This window comes from Oryza glaberrima, chromosome 6, assembly GCF_000147395.1.
Source record: "Oryza glaberrima chromosome 6, OglaRS2, whole genome shotgun sequence".
Classification (NCBI taxonomy): Eukaryota; Viridiplantae; Streptophyta; class Magnoliopsida; order Poales; family Poaceae; genus Oryza; species Oryza glaberrima.
This window is the reverse complement of record NC_068331.1, coordinates 17,919,777-17,942,924: the sequence shown is the minus strand read 5'-3', so window position 1 is coordinate 17,942,924 and position 23,148 is coordinate 17,919,777. Positions and strand designations below refer to the sequence as shown.

The 23,148-nt window shown below is 38.4% G+C and overlaps 1 protein-coding gene across 3 annotated transcripts in view; it reads left to right on the top strand.

Moving 5' to 3' along the window:
• The window catches only part of LOC127776733 (protein SWEETIE), a 32,657-nt gene extending 12,787 nt beyond the window's left edge, over window positions 1–19,870 (top strand). Inside the window, exons 18-49 of one of the 3 annotated variants that reach the window (XM_052303263.1) lie at window positions 619–705; window positions 791–884; window positions 1,733–1,801; window positions 1,914–2,036; window positions 2,748–2,819; window positions 2,899–3,003; window positions 3,860–3,948; window positions 4,408–4,564; window positions 5,619–5,768; window positions 6,132–6,181; window positions 6,308–6,407; window positions 6,485–6,541; window positions 9,177–9,244; window positions 10,074–10,167; window positions 11,700–11,923; window positions 12,005–12,152; window positions 12,256–12,324; window positions 12,760–12,816; window positions 12,979–13,065; window positions 13,153–13,281; window positions 13,389–13,589; window positions 13,666–14,112; window positions 14,811–14,864; window positions 15,753–15,850; window positions 15,982–16,075; window positions 16,255–16,390; window positions 17,101–17,408; window positions 17,491–17,634; window positions 17,719–17,883; window positions 17,980–18,105; window positions 18,389–18,685; window positions 18,795–19,103. In XM_052303263.1, coding sequence (XP_052159223.1) covers window positions 619–705; window positions 791–884; window positions 1,733–1,801; window positions 1,914–2,036; window positions 2,748–2,819; window positions 2,899–3,003; window positions 3,860–3,948; window positions 4,408–4,564; window positions 5,619–5,768; window positions 6,132–6,181; window positions 6,308–6,407; window positions 6,485–6,541; window positions 9,177–9,244; window positions 10,074–10,167; window positions 11,700–11,923; window positions 12,005–12,152; window positions 12,256–12,324; window positions 12,760–12,816; window positions 12,979–13,065; window positions 13,153–13,281; window positions 13,389–13,589; window positions 13,666–14,112; window positions 14,811–14,864; window positions 15,753–15,850; window positions 15,982–16,075; window positions 16,255–16,390; window positions 17,101–17,408; window positions 17,491–17,634; window positions 17,719–17,883; window positions 17,980–18,105; window positions 18,389–18,685; window positions 18,795–18,956 — 4,261 coding nt within the window. In that variant the 3' untranslated portion in view covers window positions 18,957–19,103. Of the gene's footprint in view, window positions 1–618; window positions 706–790; window positions 885–1,732; window positions 1,802–1,913; window positions 2,037–2,747; window positions 2,820–2,898; window positions 3,004–3,859; window positions 3,949–4,407; window positions 4,565–5,618; window positions 5,769–6,131; window positions 6,182–6,307; window positions 6,408–6,484; window positions 6,542–9,176; window positions 9,245–10,073; window positions 10,168–11,699; window positions 11,924–12,004; window positions 12,153–12,255; window positions 12,325–12,759; window positions 12,817–12,978; window positions 13,066–13,152; window positions 13,282–13,388; window positions 13,590–13,665; window positions 14,113–14,810; window positions 14,865–15,752; window positions 15,851–15,981; window positions 16,076–16,254; window positions 16,391–17,100; window positions 17,409–17,490; window positions 17,635–17,718; window positions 17,884–17,979; window positions 18,106–18,388 lie in introns of all 3 variants that reach the window. The other 2 variants (XM_052303262.1, XM_052303261.1) reach the window with 2 other exon arrangements.
• Window positions 19,871–23,148: the final 3,278 nt, after the last annotated feature.

The following is a 23,148-nucleotide window of genomic DNA, read 5'->3' as shown; positions in this document are numbered from 1 at the left end:
TTGATGACAGGAGTACAATTTGTACCATTGTGGTTTTGTGGTTCAATTATTTTATGACGCTGACGTGTAACAGAACCTTCTATAGTTGATGCTTGCGAAAATTGGAACCAAATATTTAGTTGATGCTCTTGTAACTTTTGTAGGTGCATGATTTCTCATTATATTTCTAGAAATTGTAAATACTTGAGTAGTCTTAGAACATGGATCATATTTAAATAAAGGAAACTTCAAGTAGGTTGCTTGGCATACTTAAATTTTGATCAACACAATCAAATGAAGAATAAGTTGCTGGGGCTCGCTCAATGCTAATATGCAATTTTGCATGATTATTTTGTCTACAGCACCGTTATCTTTTCAACATTATGGTGTGGTGATTCCTGATTATTTCAAATTATACTGCATATGTTGCTTTATTCACATATGCTTCATGATCTGAATGTTCCTACATGAATTCTTGATATAATATAACTTGTGTAGCCTGCTATTAAACTCCATATTGCTTATCCTTTTTCTTGGCTTGATCTGAACATTGAAAATTTATGCCACAGTTTCTATCTTCAAATTTGTGTATAGCCCATATTAATTTCTGTACTCGTTCTGCAATATTCATAAAACTAGTGACCCTTCTGGATGGGAAGAAAGCTCATGCTTGAAGTTTTTGTTGGATAAGAGAGATAATTCGTTGGGTCCATGGATACCTGGAAGGTAGTTTTTCAAGTATGACCTCTTGCTATATTGAAGTATATACCAAATCCTCTAGGCATAGTTTTGATGGTTTATTGGTTATCAGGGATTCGTTTGAGGATGAACTACGAGCTTTTGATGGTGGCGTTGATGGATTTCTACCATGTGTCTGGGATGTTGAAATGAGCAACTTTCCTCAGGTAGCTATCTTTTGTTTGCTCAGTTCAACAATCAATATACTTGTGCAGTTGTGCTTGCTTAAAACTCTGATATACCAATTTGTGTGTCCAGACTGAAGAACAACACTCTAGGTTTACTATTCTAAAATATCATGAACTGGTTTTGTAAATCACACTCAGTTATACATGTTATTTTTGTACTGCCATAGTGCCATGTTCTTTCTGTTGTGAGAAAAATTCTCTTTTGCTGCCCTTGGATCTATAATCTGCTTCCTGTCACTCGACCAAATACCCTTTGTTTTGCCCTCTTCTGTCTATGATGTGCTTTCGCTACTCCCATGAGGTCAACACCATTTGACTGTCAAGAAAAAACATCAGAAAAAATTTAAAATCCACAATATGCAATAAATCAAATAGAAAAATCACAATTTAAATAAAACACCGCAAAATCCAGAAAAATAAGTGTCACTTCTGAACTGAAAAAAAATGGAGTTCAATGGAATTATACATGGGAAAAATTACAAGGGTGTTACATTATAACTAAGGAATATCTAATTAACATACCAAGAGTAAAACCTGATGAGAGTGGGAAAAAAGTACAGCACTTAGAAGGAAGTGGCAGCAGATATGGTCAAGGAGGTTTGAGGTCCATGGAGCAGCAAAAATAATGTCTTACTGTTGCTGGAAAAAATCATTACTACCTATGTCCCAAAAATATACAAGGGATTCATTGGCAACTTCTGTTATATTTTGTCATACTTCACTTAAGCTTCTTGCTATTGAATGCTCATACATTTCAATCCCATTGACATTAAATTGTCAGGTGCATATTCTTAATGGGCTAACTATATTTATTTTCTCATATGAAGCCAGAATCAGTTAGCAAAATGCTCGTTAACCAGATGCTTCTCTGCTACGGTTCTATCTTTGCTTGTCAGGTGTACTCTTGATCTCACTCCCCAGAGGTTTATTCAGTTTTCTTGATTGAAAATTCTGTAAGTTTCTGACTGATCTTTTATCATTTCCCTTTGTTAACATGTGTACTGACAGGACAATACTGTCAAGATAAGACTCCTAAACAATCTTGACCAGTGCCTAAAGTCCGGGAAGAAGCAATCCTGGTTTATGACTGTTGTTACAAATTCTTGTGTTGCTCTGTTGTCAGGGCTGAAGGTACATCTAATATTCGAAATGTTTAGATCATGATTACTGTGGCACTGCTACGTAGAACATGCTATTGCATAGGAAAGGGTAATTATTTTTGTTTTAATGTTACTACACCATAAGAGCTTCTAACAGGGTAGGTAGCATTGACAAAGAAAGATACAATTATTCAATAGTGCTCACATCTAAAAGCTGTAATACATCAAAATAGATGTAAATGGCTGAAATATGAATTTTGATTGTATAACAAATCAAAATTCTTTGAACTTTAAACATGTAAGATTTGAAGTCATAATTTTAATTTGCTATTTAAGTAAAAAAAAAATAATAGGACTAGATGGGAACTTATCATATTTTTGACTTTTTTACCTAAGTATAAAATGAACATGTGTTGAATATTGGTTAACTTGTTAAAAATGTACTTTATGTGACTTGGTGCTTAAATTTATTGTGTGGTACAAGGGACCGATGGTTTCACAGTAGCTTTATTAACTGCGAGTGTCTTTTTGAACAATACGCAGGAAAACTGTGTATCTTTGTATTAAGATAATTAGCTATGATTTTGGAGAGGTAGAGATTTTGTACATAGTTTATGTTACGGGGTGATGAATCCACTATAGTTCACTGTATGAAACACTGAATATTTTTTATGAGCTGAGAGCGTACAATATTTTTTTCTTGTATTTTCTAATATTATCATGCTATATTGCTATCTTTCAGGAGTTTCTGACTTTACGTGGTGCTCAATCATTGTCAACTGATATACTAAGTATGGTTCAATCAACATTCAAGGTAGTATTATACACCATATGCAAAACTCAAAATTAAAAAAATGTTTGTTTTTGCAAATTTAATGTTATTTCTACATCAGGGGATTCTACTGGAGAGTGAAATTTCTACAGCTCAACGACGAGCAGCATGTGAAGGTCTTGGTTTGTTAGCACGTATTGGGAATGATGCCTTCACCGCGAGGATGGTTTGCCTCTTAACTATGATTTTGCTTGCTGTTATTTTTTTTGTTATTGTTAATATATATCTGCTTTATTTCTTTTTTGATTTGTTACTTTGATAGAAACTCTATATCATTTCATTTGTCACTAGTTTTTTTTAATACTACTTCTGTTTGTTGAAAACTGAATATGGTTCTGTTGCTCTTTTAATAAAATTGATGTTATTTCACAGTCAACAATTTTTTATGAATGCTTGCTCAACCAAATTAACTTATCATTTGGAAAACTTTCTCAACTATAAATATTGATCTCTATTTGTATGAATACATATTTTTGTGTAATGGTTCAAGTTGTCTGATTTTTATTGTTACATTCTCTGTCTAGTATAAAATGTCAGATAAAGGGCCTGCTTAGATGTAACTATCTTGTTTTCATCAACTACTAATCATAGGAAAGAAGCAGCTTGAAATTGTTGAGTGGGATACATAATCTAGCATTTTTATAATGAAATGCGAATGTTTATAATTACTCCCTCCGTTTCACAATGTAAGTCATTCTAGCATTTCCCATATTCATATTGATGTTAATGAATCTAGACATATATATTTATCTAGATTCATTAGCATTAATATGAATGTGGGAAATGCTAGAATGACTTACATTGTGAAACGGAGGAAGTATATTTCTATTTTTTTCCTAGCACTGATTACTTCTTTCCTATCCATTTGATGGACTGTGTTAGAATAAATCTTGTATGTTTATCTTGTTAATTTATACAAAATATTATCATTTCAAGAAATTTATAATCTCAAGGCCTCATCTGGATGAGATGGGCATGGCACACCTGATGCAATAATATTGACGTTTTCTTCAATTTTCTAGGCTCGTTCCCTTCTTGGAGAGCTAATAACACCAATTGATCTGAGCTATACAGCATCAGTTACACTCTCGTTAGGCTGCATACATCGAGCGTAAGTTTGATATCTTAAAAACTTCTCTTGGTCGTCGTGTTATTTTTTCCACGTCGTTGTGTTATTTTTTCCATTCCATTGAATTTATGAGCTTGCTTGTTTCACTTGTGATCTTGTGTTTATTGTTGATATGCCCCCAGCCCCTCACATCCTCATCTTACTTTAATATGTTCATCATTGCGTTTTGTTATACATGACAGACATTTCATCACTTTTATTGCTTAAGGATGAGGTAAAGGCATAACAAGCTTGATCTTCAAAAAGTTTAAATCATACTAAATTTGTAATTCATAGATCTATTGTTTCATTGAGATATGCTATTAGTTCCAGGGTTAACTTGCATGTTTAGATGGATTCAAGAAATGCATTTAGACTATTTAGTCTTAATTTCATTTTTGGCTGTATGATAACTGTTTGAGACATGGAGAACCATTGCAATGATGTGTTTTTTGGGTACAGTGCAGGAGGAATGGCACTATCTACTCTTGTTACTCCTACTGTGAGCTCACTCTCTCATTTGAGTAAGAGTTCTAATTCCAATCTGCAGTTGTGGTCGCTTCATGCTCTTCTTTTAACAATTGAAGCTGCTGGGTTGTCTTATGTCTCCCAAGTTCAGGTATTGATCCCTGCAGTCATAATTTGAATACCATAATAATCTGTGCAAGAACAAGATTTCTGTTTCTTTAAATCGCATGTGTTCAGACCTTGTGGGGGTAGTGGCAGATACGCTGGTGGTGCATGGGCTTTCAGCTATCAATGCCTGTTTTTATACAATCTTACTTACCACTTTCTCAACATATTTTCATGCACAAGAAAATGCCATACATTGTGGCTGTCTAGTGTAGGTAAAATTAATTTAAGTTCCTTGGAAGCCACTGAAAGGTTGTTATCCCTCCATCCACCAGCTTTTTTTAGTGGCAAATCCTGGAAAAGAGGAGCTAATAACTGGCATGCCAGGAATTAGAGTCATGTTGTTTTGGACATACCTCACAGACTGATCTAGTGACCTTATTCACAAACTGTCTACACACTGTTCTGTTCATAGTGTCAGGCTTTGGAAAAAAACAGAAATATTTAAGTATAGTTTAGTGAAATATTTTTCCTTGTATATAGGTATAAGCCACTAGGATCATAGCTACATTCTTGACTAGTGTCCATCTCAAAGGGAGGTCAAATAATAACTTTCTTTTAATCTTTTTGCGTTGTCATAATGCTTGATCCTGGTTATACCAAAGAGTAGAATTACACAAGGAGAAAAACATATAAACATGGAAATTTTATATGACATGAATTTACATCAGGTACCACTAAAGAAAAACATCCAACATCATCATGGTGGTACCTGGCTTAAAATATTTGAGCTGATGACCATTTCCTTGCTTTATGTCCATAAATGATTACTGCACACAAATACTTATTCATGAAGAGTGCTTTAGAGGGCCGTATAATTATATAAGCATCCTATATTGCTTTGCATGTACAGTGCATACATTCATACAGAGCGGAAATACCTGCTTCCTGGAATTCAATTTTATTGTCACATTTTATGTGTTTATTTGGTTGCAACAAGTTTGAAACATTATTTTTGTTTTTTGAGCATCAAGTTTGAAACATTGTGAATACAATTGATTGTAAATTTGTAATGGGTGCTTTGATATGTTGTTTCACAGGGGACGCTTTTCCTTGCTATGGAAATTCTTTTATTGGAAGAAAATGGATATGTGGATCTTAGGCAGGAAATAGGTCATCTTATCAATGCAATAGTAGCAGTAATTGGTCCTGAACTTGCTCCTGGTAGCACATTCTTTTCACGCTGCAAGGTTGTGCATTTTTCTCCGTAAAGTTTTCGTGTAATTACTACTACAGAAAAAAAAGTCAGAACATACTTTTCCAGTGGATCCTGCTATTATTAGACCCACCATTAGTGAGCACATGCTGTTTTAGCATTCCAGTTTTATTACTAAATAAATGTTAGTCTGCCATTTCACGTTACATTTGTAGCATGCTTTCCTTATAAATACTAATGGCTTCCCCCTTGACCAATTCTTGTTCTATAAGCAAAAACAATACTATGTATTTAGTAATGGGGAGAGTAATTATTGCCTAAAAGAATAGCTTGTAACTATTTCCTTGCTTTGATGTCTTCAGAAGTTGGTCCACATAACTAATATTTTAAAATTCAGTCTGTCATTGCAGAGATAAGTTCCTCAAGTGAAACGGCTACGCTTATAGAGTATGTAATTTGACATAAACAGCTAGCCTTTGTTTAATTTAACAAGCAGTTGGTTGGACAAGTTTTGATGCAATTCTAGAGTATTTTTTGTTATGGAATTTATATAACATTTATTGAAAACTGCAGATCAGTTAGATTTGCTCAGCAGCTTGTTCTTTTTGCCCCTCAAGCTGTTCCTGTGCATTCCCATGTTCAAAGTCTTATCCCAACTCTTTACTCAAGACAGGTAAGTAATGCTATGGTTGTTTACAGAGTACCTTGTTGTTAGCACTTGCTTTCTCATTCTGGATATTTTTGTGACAGCCAAGCTTGAGACATTTGGCAGTGTCGACACTACGCCATCTGATTGAAAGAGATCCGGTAAGGCATGCAAACAGGATTCTCCTTATACAATATTTCTGATCAAGTGCTGGCCATGGTTAACACCATTTTCATGATCGTGATATTAGTTCTTATTTTTCTCGTGTGAATTTTCGTTGCAACGTACTCCCGCCGTCCACAAATATAACATATTTAAGTACTGCTGTAGAGATTAAGGATAAGGAGAAAAGGCTATGGTGCCCTTCATTAAGGGCCTATTTGGGGGAGCTTCTGACAGCTGTAGATTCTTCCAGAATCAGAAGCTCCCCCAAACAGTCTAGATTGTCCTCCAGATTTTGAAAAACTATAGTTGTAGAATACTAAAAATGAACTAGAAGCCAGAAGCTGTGAAACCCGGCTTCTCCAGATTCTCAGAAGTTGACTACCAACCAGCTATTTTTCATAATCTTAAGCTCCCTCAAACTGCGTTAGAGGAGTAGTTGGGGTAAGATGGGAAGAAATTTGAATGAGATGTGATTGATGGGGCAAGTAGTACTTAAAAATCACTTGTATTTGTGGACAATGGAGAGGGTTAAAATACCTTGTATTCATGGACAGAGGGAGTACATAATAAGGGAATGATGATTTTTCTTTTTCTGAATGCCATATTTCAAATGCATATTGTTTGGTACATGCGGAACTTTCAAGGAGTAACATTTTTTCTGTTAACAACTATGCATCCTAGAATGTAGGCTGGTTGGGTAGCAGGTCAGAGGCCAGCCATTACTTTTTGTCCTTTTTCCCTTTGTGGAATGTTTGGTTGATCTTCAGTTTATGTTGTGGATAATGCTTAGTTGATTTCTGTATATGTTTGGCAAATGCACACCATAATGTGTTTTGCTTGTTTTATCTTAGTTTTTTTTCTCTCTTTAATGGGTCATTGACCCAGATCCATTGGATTACATTCTGCATATTGAACTAGTGTTCTGAAGAACCTTTATCCAGATTTTTGAGGCATCTGTGAGTCTCCCGTGGTCCTATTCCATGACCCAGTGTCCCAGTCAACGTGGGAACCTGGCTAGTTATCATTGTTTTTAAGGCATCGCTAAGGCGTCGCCATAGCGTCGCGAAGGCGTCATGGCGCTCTGCTGGCTCCAGGGCGTCCTGACGCCATACCAGCCAGTGTATGGCGACCCCAATCTCATGCCAGGAGAGAATAGGGGGATTATGGCGACCCCAATCCCATGCCAGGAGAGAAGAGGAGGGGGGTTATGGTGACCCAAAACATCACCAAAAGAAAGAGAGAGAGGGAGAGAGGATTCCATCTTATCTGGAACCCTAGCAGCAGCGACGACGTCTCAGTATCCACGACTCCCATAACCATCAGCTCTGGTTGCGGCAGATCTGTTTCCCTCACCTCCCTGCTGCCATCCTCACTGCTCCATTCACCTCTTCCTTCCTCTGCTCAGCTTGGCTCCTGTTTCCTTCCTCTTTTCTTCGCTTGGTTTTCTCATGTGGCGGCGGCTGTGGACATCTGATGCACGATGCTTTTAGGGTATAGATGTTTGACCTAATAGGTTATTGGGCTTTGTGGGCCGGTATGAGGGTTGGTTTGATGGGCTGTTTTGCCATTTTTTATATTTTCCATACCAGATTATTCCCTATTTCTCCTCTGATTGCTAGCAGAGTTATTCTTAGGGCATCGCCACGCCATACCGCTATACCGTAATAGCGTTGAGGCGGGTGTGCAGCACCTTAGCTCGCCATACCGCCTTAATAACCATGCTAGTTATATAGGCCACATTGGCCAAGTCTAAGACTGTCTTGGAGCCCTACAGTTGGGACTGAGTCCCATTTTGTGCATGAGGGTGCACATGAGTGCATGTGTTATTTGTGTTATTATTTTTGCAATCACCCTGATTACTTGATGCACACTGTCCTCGCCTCCTCGGTTCTCCTCTAACCTGCTATAGAATACCTATTTATAACATAAGTATCAGTTTTTAAACCCTAAACCCTTATCTGTTGCCAATTTTTTCAAAGCTAGAAACTGCTGCTTGTTTCACTGCAACTAAAATACATTGCCAAGTGCCAACATCTTTGTTTGTCTTGAAGAGCATTTAGATCAGTTGGCTTACATCACATCTGTTAAACATATCTGGATTTAGCAATTTCTTGGTATAAACGATGAAATCTTGTGTGGCTCAAAATTCAGTAACAGTCTGTGGGTCATCACTCACTAGTCAGTAGTCATCACTATGCTATTTTGTGTCAATAACTTTCTATACAAATATATGGATTGGTATACAACAATATTTGAGTTCTTATGACAAATGTTATGTGGGCTCTGTTTTTTAATATACTTTTGACAGTTAGATGGTTTGTTAATTAATTAATTAATTAGTGGCCTTCCAATTGTATCTGATGGCTGATATCTAGTATGTACTACGATCCAACGGTTGTGACATTTTTTATGATGTGTCTCCATGTAATCGTAGCCAATGGGGCTACTTATATAGGAATAGTAGATAAGTCTTCTACTTGAATAAAATTGAGCAAACATCTTTCTTCACAGCAGTTTTCTAACATATTTAAAGCAAAAAGTTCTAATGTGATTTTTAGCCAGAATTCTGTTCTGGCATAATTCCACAAAATTTAATGCATATACTTCTTTGCTTCTGAATCTTTTTGTCAGGCTGCTATGATCAATCAGAACATTGAAGAGAATCTGTTCAGCATGCTTGATGAGGAAACTGACTCTGAGTATGTTTTTTTTTCTGCATATTTGATTTATACTGCACTAGGCAAAATATTCTATTTCCCTAAATAATCAATTAGTTTCCTAGGATAGGGATTAGTCAGTTGGTATCCTATCTATTAGTAGGAATGTTATATGGTAATTAGTAAGTGATGTATGCTCTTGGATGGTTGCCAAAATTTTGGCCGGCCAAAACTCCTTGGTCATTTTCCATGCATTTTGTTGGCTAACTTTGGCCAAATGTGGGCAACCAAAAGTCCAAAATTATGGACAGTTTTATCCGTTGAAATTTTGGTGGACCAAATATGGTCATGAACCAAAGACACTCAACTATTGTTCATTTTACATACATGGAAATTTATATGTGGAAAAGGAATACATGATGGATTTACATGACAGAGACATTTAGTCTTGGCAACAAAACATAATAGTGGACTGGGAGCACAAGAGCACCAGTCCTTCTGGGAGCTTTAGAGTTGTTCTCTAGACTCAGGTGCAGAACACTATTCTTTGCCTTGCAGTAGTGCAGTTCCATCTCGTGTTCTGGTAATACGTATATCGGCACATTGCTAATTTACATGTAGCTCAGGCCCTCCTATTTAGTTCTCTGGCTATAGCGGAACTGGCTATGCACAAAAGTGCTGCTAAGCAGTATAATTTTTTTGGTACTATTATAAACTCAGGTTCATAACATTGTCTGCTATCCATATGGTACTATTTAGTATTTCTGCACACTTCGTTACTCTGTCTGCTGTTAGAATTCAATCTAATCTTTCTCCATTAGAAATTTTTGTGTATAGTGTAGTGCTAATTATTTAATTGCCTAATGTGTAGAATAGCAGCATTGGTTCGTTCGACTATTATTCGCTTATTGTACACATCATGTCCACTTCATCCATCTCGATGGTTGGCAGTGCTGAGGAATATGGTATGAATTAATACTTCCTTCAAAATTCAATACTTCATTTTTTTTAAAAAAATTTCTGCATGCCACTGAAGAATTCACATCTCATTTATGGCACTAACTTTTGCCTATTCTCACATATGCTGCTGTTCCATTAATGCCCGTTTTACATGACATTATCTCAAACTTCAATCCCCCTGCTGTTATGGGGGATGGGAATTACCTTTTTCCTCGGGTATTTGTTGCCAGTGATAAAAGAAGTATGCAACTGGGAGGAGTCGACAATAGAGTTGGGACAAGCAGAGAGAGTTGGGTCAATACATGTTCCATTGATCTTGACAACACTGATGCAGTTGGTCAAGCTCATTACTTTCTTGGTTGTGACTTGTTTGCTTTTGCTACGCTTGCAACGTTAGATATGCATGATACCCATATTTGCTTGACAGCCCTTTATGCAATAAAATGTATTTATACCTTGTCCAACACATGGTCAAGAAGCAGCAGAAGGTGTCGGTGGCCTGTGAACGGGACCCTGAGCCAGCCGGTGGTGGTGACATCAAGTAGAATGGCAGTGACAGCAGCCTCTTGGACAGCACGGAAAACTCATGGCTGGAGCTGCCAGCAAGCAGGAGGCCGCTACCATGTCAGGGGTGGCTGCTGAGGTGATGGAGATGGGTGAAGCAGCACCAGTGCAGGACAATCTGGCCATTGCAGGGCCACTGCCACGGTGGTGGAACCTTCCATCCTGCAGCTGGGGCAGAGTTCTCGTCGTTATTTTCAGTCTCTTACACTTTGGCCATGGTTATGGGTGTCATGGACTGCTTGGCTGAGGTGGCCAGGAACCTATCTCAGCCCCAGCACAGCATGTCCACCAGAGCTTTCAAATAGTGGAACTCAAGGCCACTCTTCCTCCGGGCTTGTTTCCACATAAAATGGGCAGTAATGGAACAGTGGAATGTGCATGAACGGAAAAATTAGTGGCATATGTGAATGGTCTCCACTTAGTGGCATACACAAAAGTTACCCCAACATTAGTTCTAGGGTTTCTTGTATTTATGCAAAACTCATAATGGTTGGCAAGTTTGGCATCAATTCTTTCCACTGCATTACATGCATAATATCCTAAAAGAGGATTGCTATTACTTTGTTAAGTTTATGTGCTACTACTCTTTAGTTTCTTGGAAGGGCATGTGTACTGTTAGTGAATGTTGTTTTAGTATCAGATACCATATCTCAGTTGCCACTGCTCTTTCTGTCAATCACCTTTCTTTAAATTCATGTAGATTGTCGATTGTTGTAGTTGGCATGGCAACCATGTTTCTTATTTCTAGTATCCTATTTTTCCTTAGTCTTCTCCTTCATGCACAAACTAATGAGGATAAGGCATCATTTTGCCTTATCCTCAATGCGTATAATGCCTTATCCTCAATGCGTCTATTATGCATGAGGAACACATGTATTATTAGTATATTTGTTACATTTATACAGAACCTTCATGATGAAAATCATGCTTTGGATTTGGTAGATTTATATTGTCATTTTTTTATAACATTCAGGTTCTTGCTACCTCAATTGCAAGAAACACAAGCGAAGGTCTGTCCAGTTCTGGACATGATCCCATTGACAGTAATGCAGAGAATGATATATACTATGGAGCAGATGAAGACAACATGATATCTAGCTCAAAGCAGGAAAAAACAAACTGGTCTGCCAATAAATTTAGCCAGTTTCCACAAAGAAATAAGCATCTGAGATATCGCACCAGGGTTTTTGCAGCAGAGTATGTCTGTTAGACTGTTACAGATATATATTTTTATTTGCTTCCCACTTATTATTAAAATGTTTATTTGCATGGAAACAGATGTGTTAGCCATGTACCTGTTGCTGTTGGAACAGAACCAGCTCATTTTGACCTCCTATTGGCAAGAAGTGCAGTAGCTGAAGGGGTTCATCTGTCAAATGACTGGCTAATTCTTAAGCTACAAGAGTTGGTTTCACTTTCATATCAGGTCCAAACAGAAAACAAATTTAATATTCAGAGCACAACACAATTTGAAGAACTTTTGGAGTGAATTCTCCGATTAAAAGCTGACAACAACATTTGCATGGCAGATAAGTACTGGACAATTTGAAGGCATGCAGCCAATAGGAGTGAAGCTTCTCTGTTTGATTATGGACAAGGTATATTGGCTCTTTTGGAAACAATTTTGCGTTAACATAACTACGTAATCAATTGGTGCAGTAATGCCAATGATGCACTAACTTAGTTAATTCAAGGAACATATCTGAAACTTAAATTAGTCCTCACCATCTGCCTTGTTGAATATTGAGAGTGCATGTTGTTGCCATCAAGATGCTGTGAAACTAGTAAATAGTTTTGTGAGGTATAATCCTACTGTATGTATGTTCTAAGATGACTTTGGCACATGATCATTTTTTCCTAGATAAGTAATTGATTATTTAGGTAAATAGGTTTATTATCAGGAAAGGTGAAGATATCCTAAACCTGGGTGAGACAATAACAAGAACTTATTCTACATTTCTTTACAGTTGACCATAACACTGCCTTTAAATTTCCTTATTGGCTGAGTGTTGTATTTTTTTATATATTTCTAGTTTGGCATGGCTGTGGATCCTGAATTTCCTGGGCATATATTGTTGGAGCAATTTCAGGTGATTATTACATCTCAGTTTCCAGTGTTTCTTCTTTTTTTGGGGTAACATCGTGATCCTGTACCTTAGTCTTTTATATATAGCCCTGTAAACTTGATTTAATCCTGTAGTTGAATGATTGCTTTACTCTGCTTTTTTCTGTGTTTGAAATTTAAAATGCAGGCTCAGCTCGTTTCTGCTGTTCGAACGGCCATAAGTACTGCTTCTAGTCCACTTCTCCTTGAGGCTGGCCTTGAACTTGTCACAAAGGTTTCTAGCAAAATATTTCCCGTTCGTTCCTTTTTTTTGCCCTGTACACCAGACATATTGATAAATATCTGTGCTTGGTGGAACCAGGTTATGACAAGTAGCGTAATTGGGGGCGACAGGGTAGCTCTTAATCGCTTGTTTTTGCTAATATGCCGTCCGCTAAATGACATAGAGGACCTATTTTATCCATCTTTTGCCGATTGGGTTGTATGTAAGGTATTATGGTTCTCCAAAATTGTCTTAAGTGGTGATACACTGTATCCAAATTTGTTTTTGCAATTTGCCTCTACGGAGCTCCTGAGCTAGCTTTTGTCATCTGACAGATAAAAGTACGTCTGCTTACTGCTCATGCTGCAGTAAAATGCTATACTTATCAATTCTTGAGGATGAAGGAAAATATTCCTGATGAACATCAGCAATTGGCACCTTTGCTTGCAAATAGTTCATCTCTCTTAGGAAAGTATTGGATTGGAGCCCTCAAGGATTATAGCTTGATAAGTTTTGGTCTGCATTCAAGAATCAACGTAAGATCATCTATCAAGCCTTTTTAATTATGCCCTAAAGAGGTTATAATGTTCTTCTGTGTCTTCCTAAAAACAGCACAAGCCGTTCCTTGATGGGATCCAGTCATTCTTGGTGTCATCAAAGGCAAAGGAGTATCTTGATGAAGTTTGGGCACTAATTCTTCAAGCAACAGCTCTTGATGCAGCTCCTTTGGAGTTCGAAATGGATGATTCTGAAGATACGCTTGGACAGACATTTATATCTGGACGTAGTATGGTCAAACTGGATTTAACTGAATTCAAGTTTCTTTGGGGACTATCGGTCCTTGTGCTTTGTCATACACAACCATCAATGTCGAATAGTGCTATAAAAATCAATCTTGACCGTAATAATGAGAAAAAGATTGGAGGCCTTGTTGTCTGCGCTGGACTAGATAATCCAAGACCATGTGATCAAATGTTGCTTGTGTTATCGTCCCTCACTTCACAAGTGTTTTTTAGCATGAATTTTCTTACAGTGGATACTTGTCAGGAACTCCTACAGGTCAGTGCATCCCTGCTGTTGCCACAATACTTTCAAAACAGTTAAACTTGCTGGCCCCTATCTTAAGTTATTTACTTCTATTAATGATGAAAACCCAAGCTTATGTGTAAACTACCCTAATTCCCTACACAATTTCACAACAAAATACTATACATGCTTTATTTGGAAATGGAGTAGCATTTTCTAAGTGTCTCATACTTATGTGTTGAAATAGTAATGGTACACCTGGGAGATTACATTGGATACCCCTTGGAAGGACATGTTCAGGATTGAAGATTTGATTATCATATGTCAAATGCTAGGAACATGATGAATATATTATTGTTGTAGCTTAATATGCCAATAGGCGGAAGGGCACTTGATTCCCAGGAAAACTAATGTGGGATTGATACTAGACTCAAATATTCATTAATATTATTTAGCCTTAATACTTCAATGCTCCAACTGTCATAATTTAATGTGCCTCTTGAAGGGTGCTTTTCATCTGGTAGCTTTTAATGAGAGTGGAAGTAGGACACTTATTTAGGTGATACAGTTAGATTAAATCCATGCTTTTAATTGTGTTGGGCTAGATGACTCGGCGTTCTTCTCATCTCAATGACCTCTGCCACTAATACTCCTTCCCATGCCAAGCCATACTTCTCATTCTTTGCTTGATTAAGTTATTCCTTGATTGACAAGGTATTTGTACAATGCAGGCTCTTACTTATGCTGATTGTTCAAGTGCTCCTGTTGTATGCCTGTTCTCCCAGGTATTGTCTTGTCTTTGTTAATTTGCTTCCTGGACATATTGATCTACGACGATCTACGACGATCTACGACCAAATCTTAATGCTGTTGCAGTGTCTGCAGTCCTAAAACACTATGCTTGTTAGTGTGTCCCAAAACACTATGGTGTTAGTGCAGTAATTTTGAGGATATATGAATATTAGTGTTTGGAGGAGTTAGAGGAGATAAAAACACAAAACTAATTGCCAAGAGGAAAAAAAAACTAACGAGTTATTAAACAGCATAAGAAACAATGCATTACGTTATTCCTGAATTCGGCGCCATCTTACCTATTACCTTTTTTGAGACGGTAATCCTCACTGTCCTTGCCTCAATTGCCTCGGTGGCTTTTTTTTTTTTTAATGCAGATAGCCATTTTTCCCAATTTACCTTAACATTTTTTTGGATTTCTTGTTGATGCTTAGTAATTCAGTCATTGTGGTTTCTAATTATAGGAGGTGCATCATTTCACCTTTATGTCAACACAAATTGCTTTGAGTTTAAAATTAAGTATTTTTTTCAAATGCAACTATTATATGAAAACTATTGCTTTTCTACAGCTTTTAGCTTTGCATTTTACCTAGCTACAACAATAAGAGCATGAAACTTCATTATCAGGCAAACCTTTACTCAAGGAGGTCCTATATATGTCATTCTCTGTTAATGTGGGCTGCCCCACCTGACAACATGTGACGACAACAGAATTGCATAGGGGAATGAATGACAATTAGGACCCAATTGAATAATTAATTTGTAGACTGGTATCCAATAACAAATTGCTTCTTGCCCTTAATGTGCAAAATTATTCCATTGCACACTAACTATTTTGATGGGACATCTAATTGCTGACTTACTTTGGATTCCTCATGTAGATAATCAGATTGTGCCCTGACAACTTCTTTGAGGTGGAGGAGTTTGTTTTTGTTGCATTAGAGTTCTACTCATGGTATCTTGCTACTATACTTCAAAGGTAATTCTCAGATTCTCACCACACTCAAAAGTCAAAACCTTTTTCTATACTGGTGATTACTTTATTTCCTTTGACAAGATTTGGCAAGCACTCCTTTTACCCTTGTATGTTATTTCTTTTAATCTTTGCAGTAGGTGCGGAAGTTCTCAGGAATGCTTAAGCAATAGTTTGATTTCTGAATTATCTGTTGCTACTGAGACAATGGCATGCCGAATGAAAAATGAGGTAGTGATATGATAAAACCTGGGTTTCCCTGATCATATCTAGTTGGCAAAATTTGCTACAGCTACCTCAGCTAATTACGCGTTTTTTGCGTGTCCTGTAGCAAATTTTGCCTATCTAGTTAGCGCCTTTTGAATTACTTTTGAGATGCATTGAATCTGATAGGTTGTTTTTTGTGGCAGCATTGGTGGAAACTGATGATGCTACTGGTATCCACGTCATACCAATCATTTCAACAAGTCCCCTCTAATCTATGCTTGTCAAATATCATCTCCTTTCTCCAAAATACTTTGCCAATCATGAAGAAATATCTTCAAGGTACTATTATCAAGTCTTATTTACTTGCTGATCAACTTTTCGCAAAATACCCCTTGCGGTTCAGTACCGCTAAAAGCTCAACAAACTGCTCTTGCTTCAATAAACATCAATTCTTAGCCCCGTAAGGGTTGAGTCCTATTCTTGTTTTGATAACCCTGGTAAGAATACTGTTTTAGTTTTGCTCAATTATTATTATGGACATTAAACACAAAACTAAATCTAATGAAATAACATAGTAGCATATTACTATAGCAGATTTGAATGAGTCCCCCATGTAACCGGTAACTTACCACTCTGACTCCATTGTCTCCCTTATCACCCACTTTTGTACACCAACACAAATAAATAATGTGATGACCTCGATTCTCAGTCTTTTATATGAACCAGATGCTTTGGATGTGCTTCTAAGATTTGGCCTTTGAGTTTAAGAACAAACATTCTGTTAGAAAGTAATGTTGAATTTGCCAACTCTGTTGTACTTTGACCTGGGGCACCTTGGTTATTTGGTCCCATTATCATAGTCCAAATGCCCCAAATTTATGGAGCAAATCTGCGAGCTGATGGCTGGAACAGGACTAAAAAGAGTTGCTTAACAAGTACCTTCCTAAAAAACCGTGGGATGGAAGAGTGCTATTCCCTTATAAACATAAAACAATGGTTAGACAGGAAGACCATTGTACTAATTTAAGAAGTGATTATTTGTTTTGTAGAAAGAGCTGAACCAGGTGATGAGTGTGCCAACTGCGAAGTTGCCTTGGGAGCTTTGGTTAGTCTGGTGGCATACTTATGTACACAATGCAGCAACAGGATATCAATGCTGGATAACAAGATTTCTGATTCCTACAAACTGTTGGCAAAGATACTATATTTCTGTTTGGGAGAAGCTATTGCTCTTGCAAAACTTGTTGATGAGATTGGATATCATGGTGAAAATTGTACAAGCAATGAACTTATGTCAGGTAGCTTCAGGCATTGCACACAAGTTGTTCAGGCTTCACTTTGCAGTACAACCATACAGGTAAAATAGCTGGATTTGCTTACTATGCATGCCGGAAATGTCATGAAGTGTTAGTATCTAAGAAGATGATTCCTCTAAACAGGTACAAATGTTGGGGGTACATGTTCTTAAAGTCTCTGCACAAAGAGAGCTAGCTGAAGGCTCACAAACAGCAACACATTCTTTTATGGTGCTATTTGTGGAATTACTGGCAGATGTGTTTTCTGTGATTCAAACTGCATTAAAGGTACTATTTGGAAGCTTAATTAATTTGGGATTGTAAATTTTTGGCAAGATCAGATGGCATTCCCTGACAACTTTATTCCTCCAGGGATGTTCGAGCAAGGACTCTGTCAGTGTCATTGATGAATGTCTAAAATTGCTTTTCCTCTTCCATACGCTAGCACAGTCAAAGAAATGCCCGCAAGAGGCTACAATGCTTCTGCTGGATGCCTTACTGATGGTTTTCTATTCTTCTAGTGCCACGGGTTCACAGGTAGCACAAATTAGTTAGCTAGTTCTCATCATGAAATCAGGTAAATGTACAATTGAATCCAGTTTGATGGTCTTTGGTTGTGCTGATCTGATCCAGGAACTCACTGAAGTAAACAACATATCCAAGAAGTTGTTCTCTCATTTTATTCAGATTCCATCTGCTGCCATACATATCAAAGATATAATGTTGTCAGCAGCACCTACAAAAAGACAACTACTTCAGGTATTTGCATTATTATGTACTGACTGATTTACATGGAGCTGAACTTAATTTTTTTTCTTTTAGATTCTGACTTTCATGTCCATTTTTGAAAATCTGTCACCCTACTCTTTACTCTACAGTATGTATATACAATTATGTTACCTACACTATGTTTGTGCTAACTAACTGATTCCCATGCTACTTTATTTTGCTGGGATGTGACACAGCGTTGCTGCATTTTTAATATATTCAAATTTAGGTGTTCTCTGAAAATTGTATCTTAAATAACCTGTGCTGTTTGTAGGACATGATCCGAGCTTCAGTCACTCAGGGTCAGACAATAGTGCCTGGGCATATCAGCGCAAATTCAGAGCAGAATGCTCAGGGTGGCTTTAGTCAAGAACCTGGGCTCAATGCCACAGATGCAGATGAAGAGAAGAATGAAAAACAAGTTAGTGATGATGATTGGGATGATGACTGGGATAATTTTCAGTCTCTTCCTGCACATGGTACCAACAATGGTGCAGACTCTGCTACAGCTGCCTCACCTTTACCTGAACAGGGTTCTGTTGCAAGTCCTCATGACGAACAGATCCCTCAGGTAAATATTAATCAAGAAGTTAGTGATGTAGATGTTTCAGATGGTACAACAGAAGGCCTAAGTTCTTTTGATAAATATCTTAAAGAACCCTCCACTTCACATTTCTCAGATACTGCACAACAGGTCGAGAGCAAATCTCAAGAGTTCTCTTGTAAGGATCATGAGGAATCCCCAAAACATCCAAAAGTTCATTGCACAGGATCATCAGCTCATGTTACTAAAGAAGAGACGGATGATGAATCACAGCAGATTCACGGTGACCAATTTGTGAGTAGGGAAAGCAAGAATTATGACTTGTACTTATCGAATGAGATCGCTGGTTCAGCAGGTGAAGAGGAAAATGATACCTCTGGAGAAATTAGAAGGGCCACGGGTGATGTGCTGGATGAAAATATTTCTTCCGTAGATGATTCCAACTTGAATAATATTTCAGATGGTACAGAGGATGAATCAAATAAGGCTTGTGACAAGGTGTTGGTTGCCAATGAAAAATCTGAAACGGTTATCACAGACTCTGGGGAAAAGGTGTCTGCTTCATCTGATGAAGTAAAATCAGATTTGTATCCTGAAAATGTGGATACCAAACCAGAATCATCTGGTGGTGAAATCGCGGAGTCAGGGTCATGATTGTGAGGAGCCTTGGTCTAGACAAAATCTAGATCATTTGGGAACACATCCATACAGGTGACTGCATGCCAGGATTCTGGAAGTAAACAGCAAAAGCTCCTAGTATGTGTTTGTCAAGTCCCATTCTTGATACTGAGCTCAAGTAATATTTGTTAGAATATGAGTTCTCACAAGTGCTGTCAGAAGGAACTATTGCTCTGAAATGTTTGTCAGATTTCAAGACTGGACTTTGGAGCAAACGAAGAGCTGGCAGCGGCATGTACTTCCAAAGTCACCACTATACGGACTGTTGTACATTTTACCCAACTTTTTACTCATGTTTACATGCTGTGGAAATGTAGATCTATCAGATTATTCTTGATTGTCAGGACAAGCTGGACGGATTGTATACATTACTGACTACCCTGTGCATGTGTTTGACCTCATGTCCCATGTTGTGAACATGGTGACAGAGTGTGGTTTGTGATTGTAAACATGCTGATCAAAGCATTCTGGCGTTCCATATGTTTTAAGATTATCAGGCCAGTTGCATGGCGAAATGATGTTTGTTTGGTGCTAGCTCTGGTTGTTCGTGCGAATAAATAAGTGGAAGCTACAATGCCATGACTGGTACACTCCACATCTTATAATAGAGATGCACAAAACAAACAACCGAAAAGAAAAGAACAGAAAACTAGCTTCAAGTTTTTTTCTCAACATTTGAAACATTGGGGAATGCGGAGGTATCCATGCTCTCGTTGATGCTGTAGCAACGGTAAAAGCTTCTCCGCTCCACCGTGAGCTAAGCGGATAGAGCTGGTCTGCCCAACTATCTTGTCGTCACCAAGCACCATCCTCATGCCAGCAGATAATCTATGTCCCCTCAGCATTAACGTATTCATTGCTGGCATGGCATCATCGTCATAGGGTACCATCTTCACCGAGTTGCTGTAGCTTATCTCACTAAAAGCCATTGCCCTACTCCGTTGCTATATCACACGAAAACGATCACGCTACCCCACCATTGTCGGTGTAGAACCTCGCCTCCACCGAACTGTCGAAAGCTGGGGAATCGCGATCGCCACGCCATCTTCGCTGCTGACCTCTGCCACTACCCTTGGCGCTGTCAACTGTGTTCGGCTTTGCTCCTAGCGCAACTCCAAGCAGACCAACCACCACCACCACCACCAACATTGCCATTGTCACCTAGGCCCCTAGCACCGTCATTGTGCACGCCGCTAGTGTGTCGCCGTTGCCGGCCCTTCCACCTCTAAGAACGAACTTGTCATCATCATGAGCTGCTCACCACTGCCGATCAACAAGCCGGTATTGACTGGCCTCTGACTTCTGCCACTACCACCATGCCTCCCTAACTCCGAGTTCGACACCATTATCGACCACCAGTTCACCTTCGTTGTTGCCATGAACCCTCGCTAGGCGAGGCCGATGGAACCGTCCGCCTTCAACACGACTCCGCTCCACCTCAACCAGCGAGACCGGGAGGAGCGGGAGGGAGGAGGCAGAGGAAGCCCCACCACCCCTATCGCCAAGCAGCCTCCCGCCTCCATCTCCGTCAGGCTAGGCTGCTCCACCATCAGGGGTCATCAGCACCATCCGCCCCAACTCAGATGGCTAGGTGGGGGGAACGAGAGGGAGGGGAGAAGGAGAGGAGGAAGGTCTACCACCACTCGCCTCCATTTTTGCAGCGCCTCTCCGCGTTGCCAACCGGGTCACCACCGCCACCTGCCTCCAACGCCGCACTACCCCTACTCGGGTGATGAGACTCGGGAACAGGAGCGAGGGAGGAGAGGGAGGAAGGAAAGCCCCACCGCCACCATCCTTGCAGCAGTCGAGGGTGCGCCTTTCAGGCAACGACGAGGCGGAGAAGCTGGTGGCGGCGGTGCTTAGGGTTAGGAAGAGGAAGAGGAAAAGTTAGAAGAACCTCACAATGCGTACCTATAAATGTATCATGATAAATTACCATGCCATTTTAGGATGAAAAACACAAAAGATAAGGTTTGTAATGTCGGTTGTCTTTCCAAACTCCCCGCATTTGCCTTTGTCTGTGTTTTCCTTGGTGAATTACCATGGGAGTTCTCTAAACGATGGCTAGCCAAAAAAGAAAAAAAAAAGATTATTTCAGCGGTTGTAACTTCCAATTCAATTGTTTAGTGATTTAAACAATTCAATTGTAACTTTAAAAAATAATTTTTCTGTTTTCCGTTACCATGTTTTATAACTGCTAAACGGTATATTTTTTTAAAGTAAAGTTTTCTATATAAAAATTTCTTTAAAAATAAATTTATTTTTCAAATTTATAATAATTAATATCCGATTAATCATGAGCTAATGTCATACCATTGAAAATTGATACTTCCTCATCCCAAAATATTACAATTTACTACTCCCTCCGTCCCAAGATAAATGTAGTTTTGTACTGTTCGTATCCAACTTTATCGGTTCATTTTAGAAATTTTTATATGATTAGTATTTGTATTGTTAGTAGATGATAAAACAGAAATATTACCTGATGTGTGACTATTTTTTTTAATTTTTTAATAAATTTTTTAAATAAGACGGACGATTAGACATTGGACACAGATACTTACGGTTACACTTATTTTTAGGACGGAGGTACCCCGTGACATTTTGGAACGGAAGTAGTACTCGATTAGGGTATGTCTCGTTCCACGTGTTACGCTTACGTACCGAAAATCTTACCCCAACTGTCCTCATCTGAATTCATACGCGAGCTCATTTGATCACCACAGATGTCCGCTGCAGTCTGTCTGCATCATACACACAGGGCGTCCCTCAGTGGATGCACTCACTAGAATTAATCCTCTCATCAATTTAATGGCCTATAAAATTAGTAATATATACATCCTGGAATCGGCAGCTGCAACTAGCTAGGAGAATACTGAATACCCGATAAGAGGGAATGTAATTTTCACTCTCATTTCTGTCAGGGAATATATATATCCATTTATTTTATTCACCGAATGCTCCAAGCACAAGGTTGCTAGTAGTCTCCCATTTCAGCAACTTGTAGTGCAGATCCCTCACTGTTCACCATTGGTTGGGATCTGGCAATCTCTGCTGCATGCAGATGCGGTAAAACAGGTGAAAACGTACCGGCGTCGTGTGGGCTCCCGGCAACACTGGACCCACTATAAAAGCGACCCATAGGCAATTAATTATAAGGTAGCAATTGCTGTGTATGGTTCATATGGCTCAAATTACGGGCCTGTTCACTTTTGATGTCAAAAAAAAACCTTATCAAAATTTGGCATTGCCAAAATTTTGACAACTTACCAAAATTTTAGCAGGATTTCTTATATAGTTACCAAAATTTGGCAGCAAACTAAATGTAGCCACTTTTTTGGTAACTTTACCAAAATTTGGTAAGATTAAAAATGGTATCAAAGTGAACAGGCCCTACAATGCAGTTTTGTGTGTGTGCGCGTGTGTGCGTGTGTCTATGTATATAACCGGTTTTGAGCCTGTATCTTTTTTTTCGGAACCTATAATATAAAGTTATTCCCAGTGACCCCACGAGCAGTGGGACCCACATGTCAGTTACCACGTTCCTCTGACTTTACATCAGAGGATCTCAATCCCTTTTACACATGTTAACCAGATGGTGGCTACATAAGTGAATCTCACAAAATCTTACTAAGAGAGATGTACAAGCTTGTAGCGTAAGTGTGTCCACCATGATAAACCACACCATTAATATTATTTAATATTATTGTAGATTTTACAAAACTACACATCAAAGGTTGGGTATCTTAATTAATAAAACTACAGATTTTAAGAATATATAATATCTTAAAACTAAAGATTTATTAGCATAT